The sequence below is a fragment of the Lissotriton helveticus genome, chromosome 6, assembly GCF_964261635.1.
Source record: "Lissotriton helveticus chromosome 6, aLisHel1.1, whole genome shotgun sequence".
NCBI classification, from domain to species: Eukaryota; Metazoa; Chordata; class Amphibia; order Caudata; family Salamandridae; genus Lissotriton; species Lissotriton helveticus.
In genome coordinates this window covers 1,832,621,952-1,832,639,900 of record NC_136067.1, presented here as the reverse complement: position 1 = coordinate 1,832,639,900, position 17,949 = coordinate 1,832,621,952, and the positions used below count along the sequence as shown (strand labels likewise).

At 44.7% G+C, this 17,949-nt stretch overlaps 1 protein-coding gene across 2 annotated transcripts in view; it reads right to left on the bottom strand.

Moving 5' to 3' along the window:
- Window positions 1-17,949, bottom strand: part of LOC144763790 (uncharacterized) — a 95,955-nt gene that overhangs the window by 48,573 nt on the left and 29,433 nt on the right. For both annotated transcript variants that reach the window (XM_078649736.1, XM_078649737.1), the window contains one exon: window positions 2,345-2,419. In XM_078649736.1, the coding sequence (XP_078505862.1) occupies window positions 2,345-2,417 (73 nt within the window). In that variant the 5' untranslated portion in view covers window positions 2,418-2,419. The remainder of the gene's footprint in view (window positions 1-2,344; window positions 2,420-17,949) is intronic.

The following is a 17,949-nucleotide window of genomic DNA, read 5'->3' as shown; positions in this document are numbered from 1 at the left end:
CGTCCCGAGGCTGGAGTTTATTTACGCATAATCAAATTAATTGCTCTTCTGAAAGACCCTTAGCATGTGAATCCATGTGTATTGGTCGGTCATGGTGGTGCACGAAGCCGTACGTCATCAGATACAGTGCTGCGACAGGCAGCTGTGGTTCACACATGGACGCACTGCTTACACGTGTCACCAGCGTGTACTCAACCTGACAATGTGATGTAGCAATGAAAAGAGCAGTAGGGGTTTCCCGCTACTCCAACAAGGCAGCCTATAGCGCACTAGCGCTTGGAAGAGAAATAAGTATTGACTAAGTCAACAGGTCTCTCTTATGCAAGATCTATTGACTTTGTCATTGTTTTTTTGCCATATTGTACCGCAGTGTTGGCTTCAATGCAGCATGGATGAAAGTAAAGAAACATTACAAAAAACAAAGCGCTATGACTGGCTGTGTCATACAGCTTTTTTTTCTTTACTTTCAGCCATGTTGCAACATGGCTAAGAAACATTGGCAATGCTGATAGATTTCACATAGGCGAGACCTCTGGCTTTGCCAATACTTGTTTAACAATTGTACTTCTTACGAACAACGTCCAGACATACAGAGGGCTATAATTGCTTTAAAGAGCCCTCAGAGTCCTATCGGTATAGTGCCATGTTTATCCAGAAGGACTTCTTAAGTGGCTTAGCTGAGGCTCCCAAAAAAACAGAAAGAGATGGGACACACAGTTCCAATACTTACAAAAATATATTATCTAAATTCTTCATTGCAAAATGTCAGTAGACATGAAAACAAATATTTGATATTGAATTTGAAGAATTATCTGATGTTCGTGGCAACGGCAAAATCTCGTTAACATCAAAGCAGAAGGTAAACTTCCAAATGTTTTGTAATTGTAAACTATTTTTTAGAATGAAGTCTCACAAATTTTTTGCGGTCAGAGGGATACATAGACTTAGAAGAACTATGACTTGAGGTCCACAACAGAGAGTGGTTTATAATCTCTGACTGTGACCACATGTTACACTGCAATTGAAGAAGAAAGTAAGGATACCCAGGTGTAGTTATTTTGAGAGATCTCATAATGGGAATGGGAGATGGGAATGTACATCGGACAGTAACTCAACTCACAGCCTGTTGGTTGCAAATAAGTGGGGATTAATAACTCATCATAGAGCATGATCATCTCTAGTTTTCAGCAATCTAGCAGGTGTGGATTCCACAACGGTGAAATACACTGTCTGTGTGATCAGTGACTGGAGACGCTTATATTCATTTCAGTAAGTGTGAAGCAAATATCGGTAGAACAAAGAGTCCTAAGAAGGTTATTTAAATAAAATAGTTTAGGCAGGGTCCACATCATGGATAGCACATTAAACTATAAATAGTGTCACATATGCAATTAATCTGTTGATAGGCACACACAGCATGGCATGGGGGAATGAGGATACAGGCCCAGTGGTTCCAAATTATGAAGGTCCCTGGAAACCGAGGGTAGAAGTTATAACAGGTTCTGATAAAGGTATTAAGTGTTGCGGAGAGGATCTCATTAGTGAAACCCTGGATCAGAGTGTTTTATTCTTGTTGTCTTTGCTTCAGGAATAGGAAATATCAAACATTATGTTGAGGAGTCTGAGATAGAAAGTGCCACCGTTGACCCAGTTAGAGTGTGTGGCGCTATGGATCGATTAACATTAAAAATTACTTATAGATTCTGATTTCTGGAGACTGGTAATCAAGCATTATCTAGTCCAGTAGGCCAGAGGTCTGCAGGGCAGGTCTGCTGTGTCTCTCATCACATTGAGGCATGTTTAGAAGTGATTTAATTTCAACTAAATATATCACAAAGTTGACACCTTCTGAGGGATTTCATAGCAGATCCCAGTGCACTGTAGGGATTTCAGCTCTTCTGGCTTATAATGATGTCTTTTATAAAAACGATTGTGTATGTTTCTTATAACTGTGCACATCGATCTATGTTCATCTATATGTCCCTTTCCTTATCCAATATTAGATTTCATGATTAAAGCAGAACTAGTCAAAAATGCCACACACATTGCCTCAACCATTAATGAATATGAGTGGTCAAAAACATACAAATTATCAATAAAAAAACTATGAACAGCCAGGTGAACACAGCATGAATGCCAGACAATATCACAGTGGAGTGAATACACTGGAAATAATATTAGGATAGGATCCTTGGTTGTGTTGGGCAATGGTGAAGGGAGGCAATTTTGTAGAGGTAATTTAATCCACACGAAAACCCCTAACAAAAATGTATTTCTGATCACTGAAAGGTATTAGATGTTACAATTGGCAAGTACACTGTACAATAATCTTAGATTCACTAACCACTTGTGATCTCTTCCTCTTCTTGCGATGCTGTGGATATTCGTTTGCATTTCTCAGCACATCTGCCTTCCATACCTACAAAAAATGGAATAAAAAAAAAGCAATAGACCAGTTTCTAATAATAAAATGTACAGTGGCGATAAATAATGGAATACTGCGGATCTTGTGTTTGTCCAACTTTGTATATTGCATAGATAAATTTGCTTGAGTTATTCCATGTTGTCCTGATTGGGACTACTCAGTAACAAAACTAAAAAGTAATGAAAGTTAACACTAATTTTAGCATTGTGGGTATTGTAGCCTATCTACCTTGTTATGGGATCCAATCATGTGGAGAGGATTTAAGGCCCCCTCTCTACAAAGGTCTCCATAGCTTTTTTAATTTCTAATGCACATTTTGAAAGGAGGAATAATGAGGGGCTATTCCCTGAAGATATTTAGAAACCTTGGACTCCGGGAATATGCATTTCCTTTATATCTTTTCTTCTCAGGGTTTGTGAGATCCATTCCCACTGACAAAGAGATGAATATTTCTATTTTTCATTGTTCTTGAGGGTTGGACCCGGGAAACTGTCTAATGTTGCAAAAATGCCAATGCTTCAAGATTGCCCCAAGAGTCCTCATTTAAACGCAGATTGGCTGGAAAATTTTAAGTAGATGAGGAACCTGTACAACACACGTTTTGCCTTCAACTGAATGACAGGCCTCCAAATTGTGAATTATCCTCAACGACTCTTAAGACAGAGAGGACAGATTCTGATTTGCCCTAAAGCCAATGTACTTTGAGGAAGAGTCATCTTTAAGTGAAGCATTCACCTTTTTATAGCAAATGAAAGCATCTAGAATCCCTGCATGCTCAGGAGAATGATCAAACTCTTTGCCTCGAGAAGCTAAACAACTTTTCTCAAAACGCCACCTCTTCTCAGGCCTTTGGTTTTCTGCTGAATATCTTGGAGTGCCTCCGCTACACTGCATACATCCAAGATGTCAACAACTTCACCAATAACTACCTCACCGACCATCCACCTCATAAAAAAGAACATAAAACCTGTTGTGACTTAATCACCTATGAAGCTATCTTTAGCAGTCTCAGTATTGATGGTAAAAAGCTCATTATGAAAGGCAACAAAAAGTCTCAGAAAGGGGTAATCATCAACCGTCACTTTGCCACATAACGGCTTCCTCATGGACAACTTCATCGCCAATGACATCCTCATCAATATAGTCACTATCAACAACTACTCAAGAATTTCCACATTCGCTATTAGGTTGCAGCCTTAGATAAAGGCATCATCAGTAAATCTCACTTTGGTGCTGCCTGTACAGGTTGAAGAAGATACCTCCTCCACCCAAGCAGGTATAGAGGAGTTAGAGGAGAACAATTCATAAGTAATGAAGGCTCATAAGAAAAGCATGATGCACAGCACCTAAATGTTCAATTTGTTTCAATGGATGAAGAAACAGACAAGGAGGACATTTTACAGACAAAGGTCAATAGAAAATACCCCCTCTTTTATTGAGCACCAAATTACTCCTATTGACAAAATTAACTGATGCTTTTCCCCCAAGCAGAAAAACTGCTCACTCTACTCTTGCCGTTCAAAATCACAGCACGCCCTGCTGATACCCATGAAGTGGGTTCCATCCAACTTCCTAGATATGGAAGCATATGATGGAGTCTCACTGTGCTAGATTTGGTAGCTTGAATTGTATACCCTCATTTATTCACATTGACAACTCTGCAACGCAGCTTATGTCATCTCATGCAATGGACACAACGGGTAAAGTACTTTGTCAGCCTGTACTGCCAACAATACCTCCATCTCTCTCCAGGGCTGAGGGGGATGACTCAGATGAAGAGGTTGCTAGCTTTCATGAGCATAAGGACTTCACATCTATGGAGGAATTAACACATCTACTGTAAGCGGATAATGATATTTATGTAACCCTTGCAAGATTCCGATCCGAAAGACTACCATTCAGGTCATAGCAAAACATGCCACAGCCCCACTGAAAAAGCACTGAATAAATTTGAGTTATGAAAAATTTAATATTTGCTTTTGAACTTCAGAGACAAATTCCATATGTTTATCAAAGCAATTCCAAAGTTGAGTCATGCCTGTTGCTGATGAAGAACCCAGCAACTATCTTCTACAATGATGCACAAAATAAATATAAGGCAGCCTAAGAGCCCCCCACTTACCAGTTGCATCACATAAACACTGACTCAGTTATAATGGAGCCTGCCCACCGCAGGTCTAGAAACCAGTTTCGACAGTCAACTGATCCTCTAATAAGTCAGAAAGGAGGATGTGCACTATTGACAAACGGAGACATTTTCACGGCTCGTAACATTAAAAAAGCGAATGCTATAGCTATCCTCAGCCGCTATGACAGACTGTGGAATGATAGTTCCCCAATCCTTGAAAAGCTCCTGGGCAATCAGAAAGAGTAGAAAGTGTTCCTAAAAGGTGAAGACATAACATCAACACCAATTACTGACATGTTCACAGATGCTGCAAATGAAAATTTCAGGCAGATAGCAAACAGGGCCATTTTCAAATGATATGGCTGGCCCAGGGAGGTTTTTTTTCCCTAGGGCTATCTCACTTCTGCTGGAGTCCGACACCTGCGGGAACAAGAGCTCTGATTGGCTGCCAAAAACATGAGAAAAATGCTGAAATAGCATTTTTCTTAAGCAGGAAGCCCAAGAAACACATGTATTTAGTGATATATATGGCATACTCCTAATGATTGTGCGTTTTACATGTTTTCACAGATGAAAATACACTGCGCATCAAGGAGACATAGGGGTCGCCACAAAAAATACAAATTACAAATGATATGAAAGCCAAACTTAGAGCAGATCTTATAAAACTTAAAAGACACTGGGTTTGTGAAAGTTTCCCCACCTGAATAAAAATGTAATTTTTTCACAGAATTTCTATTAATAATTTTTATTGACAAAAATGTAATTTCACGTACTTAATACAAAACAACTAAAACAGAACTAAAAAATTATCAAATCTTAAAATACAATGATTTAATAAAAATACACAATATTAGAAACCCTCTTGGTAGGCTGAGAGGAGAAAGAGGCCAATATTTTTCCATGAATTACAGCTACTAACTGCAGTTTCAGAGACTTTACAGAGAAAATTCAAAGTCTTCCTAAAAGTTATACTTATCCCACCTTTGCAACTGTGACTTACTGTGGGAGAGGTGGTGAGTGATGAAAGGACAATAACTGGAGTAAACAATTCAGTTAAAAGAATAACGAATGTAAAGTTCAAACAACTTACATTAAGAGAGAATGTACCGACTAATAGCCACAAGCAAATTGAAAAATAAATGGAAAAGGGAATGATGATAAAAATAGGATTGGCAGTTTCCAATAAAAGTTGATCCAAGGAATTTTCACTACAAGCTCCGCTGCAATTCAATGCAAGCGTACAGGATAAAGAAGTATGACTAAAGCCCTGATTGTGACTTTGGCGGGCCAACCACCAAAACGCTGTGTCCGCAGCCGCCAGTAGAACACAGCCCTGGCAGTCTTCAGACCGCCATATTACTAGTCCACCATGGTGCAGGAGGTGTGGCTGCAGAGATCTTGCGGCGGTGGTTACTATTTTTCTATATGTATCGATGCCTGCATCAACATTTTGACTGCATGTGTGTTTCGAATGCACACATATGCATGATACCGGTGGAAAAAATCCCACAGCCGCAGTTGGCTCGACGGAAAGCCAACTCGTAATATGGATGGTGTGGAACTTCTCTCCACCTCCCTATGGCATCTGCTTTTCCCCGATCGTGACGCCGGCAGTCTGCGGTGTGCTAGCAGTGTCGGCAGTTCAGTCGCAGTCTTTGAAATAGCAATCCACCCAACTTGTAATATGGTGGTCAGACTGTTGAGCTTGCGACGCTCGGACCGCAATCGCGGGTACGGCCGTTCACGGACCGCAAAACTCGTAATATGGCCCTAAATATCTATGACCTTGGGGAAAAGTGCACATAGTGAGACAGAGATGGTGGTCAGGATCCCTTAACAAAACAACCCCTGGAGACTGGCCTTTATTCTAAAGCAAAACTTGGGTAGGGGTTTAGATGTTAGGGCTTCTTCCAACAAGGCTGCATGAATTGTAGTGGTGAAAAGAATTACGCTGGCAAAGCTCTAGCTGCTGAAAGGTGGAAGGCATCTTGAAAGCGGATACGTAAATAGAAGACTTCAGATGCTTTGGACGCTTTCTCTCAGTCAGTCTACCTTTTGAAAGAGTCAAACAACGTTTCTATTCCTAAAAGATGTGACCTGCAAGCTTACGCTAGGCAAGGCACCAATGGCTCAGAAAGGCCTTAAGGGAGATTATGGTAGGAAGGTTTGCAGAAATGCAATAAACTTGGAAAAGGTTGCAATGTTGCTAAAAGCATGGGGAATGATCCCTTAACTGAATCCATATCAGCACTGCACCCTAGTCCACCAATAGGCCTCAGAATGTTTCAAAGATTTCAGCAGTACAAAAAATTAATTTTACAAAATTCACAAACTGGCAGTTTAGCATATCCTTTGATTCCTGCAAATCAGACAGGAAACCTCTTGCATAAGTGTCTCACTACTCTTGTATACAGGCAGAGAGCTCGGATGAACTGGGACCTCAGGCATCCAGGAGTAACTACAGAGGTCTCGGAGTCCAATACTGTCCTCAGCCTTTCCAAATCACACAGATTATCTGGCATGGAGCTCCACAGAAATCAGTCAGAAATACCCTCAAGTCCATGTGTTGGATCAGAAATTGGCTATTCCAACTATGGTAGAGAGAGTCCAAAAGGGATAACGGCACAGGGATGTACAGATCTTCTTTCTTTTAAGAATCAGTAAAGACTTTAAAATACAGATCTACTACAGAGTCAGTGGGCAAAAACAGAAGCTATTTAGTATGGAAATTATGTATTGGGATGACTGTGTCTACAGTGGTAGGTTATGGTAAGCGGTCTCTAAAATAACCTACATTCCATCTCACTACAGAGGTGACTTCAGAAGTGACTTCATGCAACTCTGCAAGGATTGGTATGCCTCACCAGGCAACTTACATGCTACTTCATATAAACCTCAGAACTGGATGACTGCAATTTGTTTAGTGTTAAACTGCCCAATGCCGGTTTTCTCAGTCTGTAACTTGGGTGTCATATTTGATTCCAACATAACTTCCCAGGCTCAAATTGCATCGGTTATTACGTTCTGTTTTTTCCAGCTTAGGATTTTGATGAGAATGTTGCCTATCTTAGCTCTCTCCCTCAAAACTGCAGTGCTTAATGCCTATATTCAATCCAGTTTTTATATTTTAAGAAATTCATCTATCTAGGGCAGCCAAAAAAATGCATGCTGTGCCCCTAGCGTATCCCAACTGCTATCATCAGAATTATATTGAATTTGAAAAAGATAGTTGGATAGTAGAAAGCAACTCCATTTGTTTCCTTTCCCAAAGCGATTCCAATTTAAATGTGTGCGCACACTACATCAAATTTACTCTCATATCAGAGAACAAATTAGAATTAGTTATTCCAAGCTACAAATCTGAGAAATGAGGCAAGAGAGCCTTTTCAATTATTGGCTCTAGACATTGAAACCTCTTTCCACTCACCTTAATAGTCAGAGCAACTGAAAGTGTGTTTTTCCCCAATAGCCAATATAATTAAAATGGATAATGGGAATTTCTGCCTGCGCCTAAAGACTATGGGCCAGTAGTTCTTAACCTGTGGTCCGAGGATCCGCGGGGATCCGCGAGGCCTACTCAGAGGGTCCGCGAAAGTTTTACAAAACTTTATAATATTACAATGAATTGATTAAAATAAAGTATATACAAATAAAGAAGCAGAATTGAACATTTGAAAACTTTTTGCAAATTTGATTGTGCATTACACAAAATATTTCAATATTTGAGCATTTGTTTGGTTTATACATATTTTTGTATTTTTTAAAGTCCACGTCATAGAAATTGTATAGGCCAGGGTCCTCGGCTTAAAATAATAACTCAGTGGGAAGCCCATAGATTCCAGTAAGGATTTAGTGGGGGTCCACAGAAGCCAAAAGTTTAAGAATTACTGCTTGTGGAATTAGATGAGGTACTTGGCAACCTAGGTATTGATTGGGAGATACCAAGCGGCAGAGGTTTCAAACCAAAATCTAAATTGATTCTGAGTGGGAGGAGTTACGTATCTCGCTGCTGCCGTGCTACCAGCTACCTGCCTGCTACCTGTTGTCTGCTGCGGTTGTTGCCGCCGGATTGCTGACGGGCCGATTTCTGGCCCCCAGGGCCCTCCCTGCCCTTTGTTGCTGCCGCTGCCTGTCTCCCGACGTATCCCGTTTCTAAGTCGTGCTTCCTTGCCTTGCTGCAGATTACACCTCCCCGCCACGCCGCCTTACCACTCTGGTGCTGGCGTTTTCGGCGTTCTTGGTGTCCGGCCGCAGGCGGTTTTGCAGGGCTTGAGGCGGACAAGCTGGAAGCAGGACGGCGCTGCTTCCTCTGGGGTGAGTGCCTGTGCCTGCGGATGGTCTCCTCGGATGCGGGGCAGCCAAGGCGGAGGCAAAGGTGAGCTCATGATCCAGCAGTGGACGAAAATTAAAGTCAGCGGTGATCAGTGAAAACGATTGGAGCTTTCAGGTCATAAACAAAACACGACCTCCTCTCTGCAGGTTTCAGCTTTGTGTAGGGTGAAGGCGTCTCTACTGTGGCTAGAGAGCTCAGAGAACGCCAGAACCAGAGCCTGAACGCCAGATCAAACGGGACGAACGGACCTCTGTTGCTGACGCTGCTGCTGACGAGGAAGCAGCAGCTCACAGGTTCTCAGGTTCCCCGCGGAAAACCTCTACTAAGCCCTGTGCCAGCTGAGGGGGCTCCTGCTTGCTGCTCAGAGTTCCGAGTCCACGACCACGCCTACGACCGCGACCGCAGCGCAGAGGGCTCGGAGATTTCGTGCCTGCCCTTAGCCTGAGCCGAGCCGACGGTGCACACCGAGCAGTGACTACCCACCATCACTGAGCAGTATCCGGAGCACCTTGTGAACCTGGGGCGACCGGAGCATCAAGTGTGTCAAGAGCAGCTGCCGGTGTGGGAGGTAAGAGGTAAGAGGTGGTGGTGAGCGCGGCAGCCGTTAGAGGCCGCCGCGAAGTAAGAGCAAGGGGGTGTGGTCTGTGGGGCTGCTAGACTAGGTATCCCAGCTTGCGGCCCCCCCGCGTACCCCGCTCGCCCGCCCCTCCCCCCCACCTCTCCCTTTCCCTCAAGAAACACAGCTCAACACAGGGGCTACCCAAGTACCCCCTCCCCCAGCACGAACTGTCACGAACTGACACAAACTTGCCCAGAGACATAGACATATAGAGACACAGAGACTTAGAGCTACCAATTGCCATTCCAACCATTTAGCTCTGTAACATTGCAGCTTCGTAGCTCCTAGCATACGGGCAGGCGGTGTCAAAAGCCTCAACACTATCCCTGCTGTCACACCTATCAGGTCTATCTCGCTGGGATGGGCAAGACCTTTTGCGGCCACTAATTTCAGAATCCTTTTTGGCCAAGCAATCAACAATATCAGCAGGGGGAACGAGCTTCCCTCGGAAATTTGCTTCCTCGCTTCCTTTTAGAGGGTTTCAGGCACGACGACGGTTGGATGAAAGCACCCGAAGAACTCTAGGCGACGCAGTCCCCCCAGCTTTCCGTCTGTAGAGTCGGTCACCCAGACAAGACACTAAATAGGTACATAAGGCACGCACTCACAGGTGTCTCCCTCAACGCTTTTAACCCTCTTAACAAGGCGGCTTACAAGTAGCGAATCTCACCGATCTTTTGGGCCCCAGCCCCAGTCCCAGCTAACGGAGTATAAAAGATGAGGCTGAGGAAGACTAAATCCTGCACGGAGGGCGAGGCGGAAGTCAACCCTGAGAGTTTAGCACAAAGAAGGGTAACCAGAAGTATAAGTATTCAAAAACTCCAGGACCCAGTCACTGGCACTGGCAATTCCCTCCCTCAAGGCCTCATTACACAATTATTTCAGGCCTCAATATGCCTGCCCATCACCCTTGGAAGAAACACCACAAGGTCCTGTGAGGTGTGCCACACCGGGGCCCCCAAAGACCACCCAGGCCCAAAGGGACTCTCTCTGCTGCGAGTCTGTCAACCTCGAGACAACTGGGAGCCCTGAAGCACGTTTTCAGCCCGTTGCCAGGGTGAAGAGCCCGATTAGGATCACTGCCGACATTCACGACAGGCCCATATTGGGGGTGAATGCGGTCACAGACACTGAGAGGCCAAATGAGGCTGTTGCACCCTCCTCTCCAAAGAGCACAGGCAAGGGTCTGAATGCAACTGTGACATCCCGGGAAACACAGAGGCCAAATTCCCAGGGAACGGAGGTATCAACAATTTCGTTTCTATTAAAATTGGAACAGTCAATCGAATGCACACTTGAAACAACACCTATAAATCCAGGAAGAGCCAATGTCCCGCGAATCGCACAAACGGAGGGATGGAGCCCGTTCGGCTTAACTCATCACCAAGACCTAACCGACCCAATTGAAGAAGCCACTTTTAAAGATTTTAACTTGTCTGTAATTAGAGAAGTTCAGGACACAATGGCTAGGGCAGTCCACAAAGATGGAAATCCAAATCGATCTCTTGCAGTCGATAGCCCAGCACCTGGCGCGTCAAGACGATAAGTTGGCAAAGCTGGAAGCCCTGTTCGACGCTCAACATGCTCACGCTGCCAGTACTAATTCCTGTGCTGCAATAATCGATAAATGGGCAAGTCTACCAGAAGTTCTAAAAGAGATGCTCGCACTAGCCAAGGGACTGGGCGAGACGACCTCGCAAGAACAAGCCGCACAAATGCTACCAGTATTGACAACAGAGCATGCTGAAATAGGAACCATTAGTAGGGCCCTGTTATAATCTCATTTTGGCTGAACAAGGGAATGGTGACCCCGAGGTATCGGATCTTGATACCGCAAGTGACGACCTGTCTGTCATACTCCTCTGGCGGAGAAGGCCGAAGGAGCATCAGCAAGCGCTAAAGCTCCGTTGTCAAGGAGAGCTAATAAAAGACTTAAAAAACAACTAAAGAAATCCAACGCCAGAAGTAGAAACAGATCACCGGCGTCATTAATCTCGGGTGCCACTGAAACTAAAAGCACCCCCAAACCACTCTTTCCCATTTTCATACCTAAACAGGCATCTAAGACCGGCAAGTCTTGTGACGCATCCCTCGTTTCTGGCAAAGCCCAAAGACAACAAATCCCTTTTACGGAGGGCCAAACCAACGAGGTTTCTCAAGAAAGGCCTTCACAGGTGGCAGTCGCCGCACCACCAAGTGCCTCCAGCCCTTTCGGCAAGGTTCCTCAACATGAAATTGAAACAAATCTTAAACTAAACCAGGGGGTCCAGCCAGAACAGCCAAGAGTGGTAGGACCACCGATTGAGGGGCCAGGAAATCAGCAGCCAGGCGACACAATCAAAAATCACCCAAATTTGACACCCGACCGGGGTAGTGGCTAGGATGGCCGTGTGCGGATGGTCGATCTAGCACGGCGCCTAATGGGCAGCAGCCAGAAACCACCCATAAAAACCCTCCAAATTTAAGCAACCAGAGGTCAAAGCTCCCGGGAGAAGGGGCGAGCTGGTGCTCTATCGCACATAAAAATAAATAAATCACCTACGAGCTGCTGTTAACCCCAAGGTATATAGCTAAAGGCTCATTTGACATCTTGAACAGGTCCAACATTGTCCGCCTCTTTGGCCACATTGATTCGCTGGCACAAATCACCTCAGAAAATATTGAATGGGTGACATTCAAGAGACTGGAGACAGACACCCACGACGACTTCACCATAAACGGATTTGTGACCCAGCAAGCTCAACAGGCTGTACTTGCTGAATGGGGCATCGAAGTCGCCGCCCCAAGGGCACCGAAATACCCACACGTCCTGATGCCTCATCATGACATACATGAACCCACATCTGTTCTCAAGGGCACAAGGTCCACCCGCCCAGATGGTGGGGCGAAACAGGGCGGGCAAGAACCCCGCTAAAAATCAAAATCCAGCAAAATGACTGGCAACGTAGAGTGCAGCGGCCTCAGCAGGCATTAGATCACCCGGAGGCCACATGGAGACAGGGTCCCTAACCTAACTAACAGCAGTGTAAACAATGCCCGTGCAAACCCACTCAGGGGACTAGTTCGCGAGTTAACCATTATTTCATGGAACATCGCCGGGCTGAGCAACATTTTTAGGGACACTGCTACACTTGACTACCTTGCACAGGGGGACATACTCTGCATCCAGGAAACCTGGGCAAGGGCAACGACCACCATTGGTGGCTTTTACGAACATTTTAAACCAGCGACTAAAAGGACAATCTTTGGCCGCCCGTCAGGGGGCCTTTCCATCTATGCAAGTCATGCCTGTAAAATTTATACAACTGAATTAAAACTGGGGTCTCCTGACCTTCAAGCCATCAAAATAGAGGGGCTGTTATCAGGTCAAAAATCCCGTCCCCTTCTACTAATCAATTGTTATTTCAACCCAATTAAATATCAAACCTCCCAGGCCATGGAATCATTCATCACAACACTGGAAGATCTTTTAATAAACTGGGAGGACCAAGATGTAATAATCGCGGGCGACTTCAATTTCAGAGGCCTAGGTCTAATCCCGGGGGCACCACCAAGCAAGAGGTCAGCCCAATTGATTGAATTTCTCGCAAATTTTAATCTGCACTCCACCCACAGAACACAAAAAAAAAGCCACCCAGAATGGACCGCCATGCCAACTTTTAGAAACGTCTCCACCATAGACTACATTTTCACCAACGAAGGGCTGGCCCACAAACTTTGCAACTTCATAGTTGACGACAGAGTTGAAAGCGACCACAGGCCCCTCCGCGCCACATTCAACCTGGCGCGGGAACAAGCGGAATCACAAGAAGTCATTGGAACCACCACGGGCGAAGAACATCATAAAGTCCTTAAAAGAATAAAATGGTCAACCAATCTCAGCCATAGACTGTTAGGTTATGTAGCCAGAAGGGGGAAGAACTAAACCCAGTCCACACTGAGAACATCACACACCTCTGGGAAACACTGACCTCCGACATATTGAAATGTCTGGGCAATAATCACCATCTAAGAAGCTGCCAATTCCATACTGGGTCTCGCCGTTCAAATCCGCGGTGTCTGATACAGATTAAGCGTGCTCTCAACAAGGCAATTAGGGCACAAAAGAAAGGCACCCATTTGCCAGGGAGGCACTCCATTGCCGCTTTGCGTACGGACTACAAAAAGAAAGTCTGGGAGTACAAAAGACTGCAGACCGAACAGAATTGGCTGACCGTATTTTCCTTAATTAAAGGAAATGACAACAGCAAGCTTTGGCGCTTCATCAACAGTCTGACCCCCAGAGGCGTGCACAAGGAAAACAGTGTTGCAGGGAAAGTTTGGGAATAGTACGCCAAGGGGCTGTACACCTGTGCGCCAAACCGGCCCACCCCCGGAAGCTTTGCGTTGTCCAAGGTGGCGGCTACAACTATCGAACCCGAAAGCTCCCCGACAGAAGGACCAAGTCCGACCCGGCCCGGAAAGTTCACAGAGGCAAAGGTCCTAAAGTGCATCAAGGCCATTAGAACCGATGGCGCCCCAGGCCCAAACGGGATCCCGGCCCAGGTCCTCAAAACTGCCTCAGCCTTCTTTGCATCCAGACTCACCCCTTTATTTAACCACTCTTTTGCCACTGCAATTCTGCCTACTTCTTGGAAAGGTTCAAACCTATTCCCTATTAACAAAAAGGGGCATCACACGAACCCGGCCAATTATAGGCTTATAGCTCTCCTCGACATAGAAGCAAAGATATACGCCCGCCTTCTTCCAAGGGATCTGGAGGATTGGGTGGACAAGAACGGCATTCTCCCGCCCACACAGACCGGCTTTAGGGCTAACAGCTCCACCCTCGATAACATCATAGCCCTTTCCTACCTCGCGAAGAAGACCAATATGAGGAATAAGCCGCCCCTGTTTTGCTGTTTCATAGATTACTCTACAGCCTTTGATCGTGTGAACAGAGGTCGGCTTTGGGTAAAACTTGATTCCTGGGGGCTACCACAAGTCCGGCTAAAAGCCATAAAGGCGCTCTACGAGGGGACCTGGGTCAAGGTGAAACTAAGTCCTACAATAACAACAGCAAGAATCGACACCAATTCTGGCCTTAAGCAGGGGTGCGTCTTGGCCCCCATGCTTTTTAACTTGTATACTGCGGACATGTGGACAGCCCTGAAAGATGCCAACTTAGCACCCCCAAGGTTGGGGAAGCTTGTCTTGGGAACGCTCCAGTATGCTGACGACACGGTGGTCATGGATCACACCAGGGTGGGGCTCCAAAGAGCCTTAAGCAGCCTTGCCACATATAATAAGGCAAATGACCTACGGATCAACGTAAGCAAGACTAAGATCGTCATCTTTGGCAAATACCCCCACAAAAAAGAAGCATCATGGTCCCTGGGGGAGCACCGTATCGTAACTGCCTCATCCTACAACTATCTGGGCACCTGGGTCTCCGAGAGTGCCACAGCAGTCAAACACCTGAAGGAGCTTAAACCAAAAACAGACAGAACCATACTGTCGCTAAGACGCTTAAGTCATCGCTTGGCCAGTCCCTCAGCCGAACCAATGCTGACAGTGCTCAGGGCTAAACTGATCCCTGCCATCTCGTATGGGCATATAGCCTATCCAGGCGCATTTGACAAAGTGGTCAATGCGGCCCAGGCGAAAGCCTACAAGACGGTGCTACAGGCCCCCAGACATGCAAGGAACAATAGGCTAAGGCTGGAAATAGGCCTGAAGCGACCAGAGCTGGCACTACTGGGGGACCTGTTAAAATTCTATATTAGAGTATTGAAAGCGCCAGAACACACCCTAAAGCACTTCCTAAAAACAATCTTTGGTGAAGTGGGCTCCCCATGGCACTCCAAGGTGGAACTAGTCATTGATGCACTGAAAATCGAGAGAAGGAGCCTGCCCCTGCATGAGATCCCATTTTCAGCCTGGGCCCAAGCCGTTAAGCGTCAAGTCCAGACCATCTCTTTCAGGCTTGACCTTGCATCCCTTCGGCACAACCCACTAACTCAGGCCTTGGACAAATCATATATCTCTGGAAAACCCCAAATATACCTGCAAGACCCAGTATCCACCCACGTGAGAAAGAAAATTCTGTATTTTCGCCTCTTGGCCCTCAGGTCCGCGGACTTTAACCCCAAGTGGGCACGAACGGATGGCGCCATAGCCTGTCGTCTATGCAATTATCGCAGAGAATCCTGGCTACACCTGCTGTGTTGTTGCCCAAAGTTCGCCAACGACCGCCATCGTTTGCTGCGTCCGACCTTACGGAACTTAGGCTACAGAACTTGCAGAGAGGCCTCGGACTGGTGCCTCTCTGTCTCCACGACCTGTCTGTTAGCCAGAGTTGGGAAATTCTTACATCTGGTAAAAATGGCTCTCGACTCCCACTTAACGGCCACTAATCCTAACGGTTCCGATATTGGGGTCTGCGCCCTATCGGTGGCCCCAATGATGTTAGCTCACAGCTAATTTAGCGTGAGCCTGTAAAGCAACTGGAATTCATCGGCCCCAGTCATCTAATCTTGGTTGGTCTAAGGGCCCAACGAGGAACCCACTTATCGTCAACCGGCTTTGGTGTATGAATTGATTCTATTGAACTTCTATGCGCCTCTCTTCATCTGTTGTGGAACAATGGAGTGACCATACTCTCCTCCTTTTAAAAGAACCCTGCTCTGGACAATTAAGCAGTATTAATTGTCACTATGTTAACTCAAAGTGATATCTACATTTTATGTGTGGATGGGGTACGTCGGGGGGCAGGGGGGATGTTCTTTATTTTTTTATACTGTAAAGCTTTTAAGTAATCGTGCAGTCCATCAATAAAGTATAAAGTACTGCTCTTGGCACTTAAAAATAAATAAATAAATTCCCAAATGGCAGAGGCCTTGTCTGGGTGAACAAGGTATATAGTTTGTCTTCACTCTTGTAAAATCAAAGGGAACTGTGTGTCACGGCAAGGCAGACTGAGGTAGCTCCATTCTGAGTTTGGAATCAACACGGCTGCCTAATCCAAATAAAGATAAAGGCTCATACTTAGCACAAATAAGGTATAACATTTTACTGCCAATAAAGGTCCATTAGCATATGAATACCTCTTTTCAGATCAATCCGACAGGATAATACATACTAGAGAAGAGTGTTTAATTTACAATTACATATTTAAATGTAGAATTTATCATCAGAGCTGTCACTGTTAAAGGATTAGCGCATGGCCATGGTTCAGAACATATAACACTGCTACAAAATGATTACAAGAAACAGAGTGTTAATTAGCTGAAAGAGTTAAAATGCGAACTCCAAGTATATCCACAATTAAACAGTTTAGTTTTATTCCATTTACATTCTTATAAGGCACTTTGCCACTAGAAGTGCCCTAGTGTTACTAAACAATAACCAGAGAAGATGATATTTAAGAAGAGTAGACTTGATAAACAGGTTTTAAGGGTGCTCTTAAAAGAGAGATGATGAGTGATCTTAAGGCTAAAGGTAGACCGTTCCACAACTTATCTTCCAAGAAACTGAAGCAACGGCCTACCAAATAGCTTCTTAACATTGCTGGTACTTGTAGCAGCATTTGCTTTTCAGAATGCAAGCTACAACATGGTTTGTAAAGGTTCAATTTATTTTGTTATGATGGCCGTATATGAGAGGTAATCTGCTTTATGAATGAGGCACAGGTATTTGAAGTCAATTCTTTCCTCCATGACTACCAAGTGAAGATGTCTAAGTGCATCGGGATCAAATGTGTTAATTGCAGACCAGGCAGACTGGTGCATTCTGTACCCTTTGGAACTTAAATAGTAAGTTTGTGGTGAGACATATATAACGAATATTGCAATAATAAAGTTTTGACAACATGCAAGGGGAAACACAATATACAAAAATGCTAGTTCTAGCAGCTGCATAGTGTAGCAGCTTGAATTGTAAAGTTTATTGATAGAGAGGCATAGTGACAATTCAGAGTATATTAGAATACCCATAGATTTTGCTTTCATTGGGGGAGATGATGGAAGTTTCATACTGAAGGACTAAAATTATTAATCTCAAAGTTCTTTATTTTGTCTATAAGAATTAAACCTCTCTTATTGACATTCAGCTTTAAGAAGTTGTACTCCATCCAATGACATACCGCTAACACAAATAATGGAGCACCTCTGAGGATGAACAAGGACCTGGGCATTATCTGCATAACAGAGCCTTGCAACCATAAGAGTGAATTAGTTATATCAAAGGGCATATGTACACATCTAAAACCAAGGGGACTAGGGAAGGACCCAGCCGCACACACATTGTTAATGGGACATCTTCAGAGTACATGTTTTCCATTTGAAGTGCTGTGTTCTTCTGTACAGAAATTAAGTAAACCACAGAACATAGGTGATGTCATATTATTGTGCGACTTTGGGGCTCATTATGATGGCAGGCATCTGCCCGCTATCATAACAGTG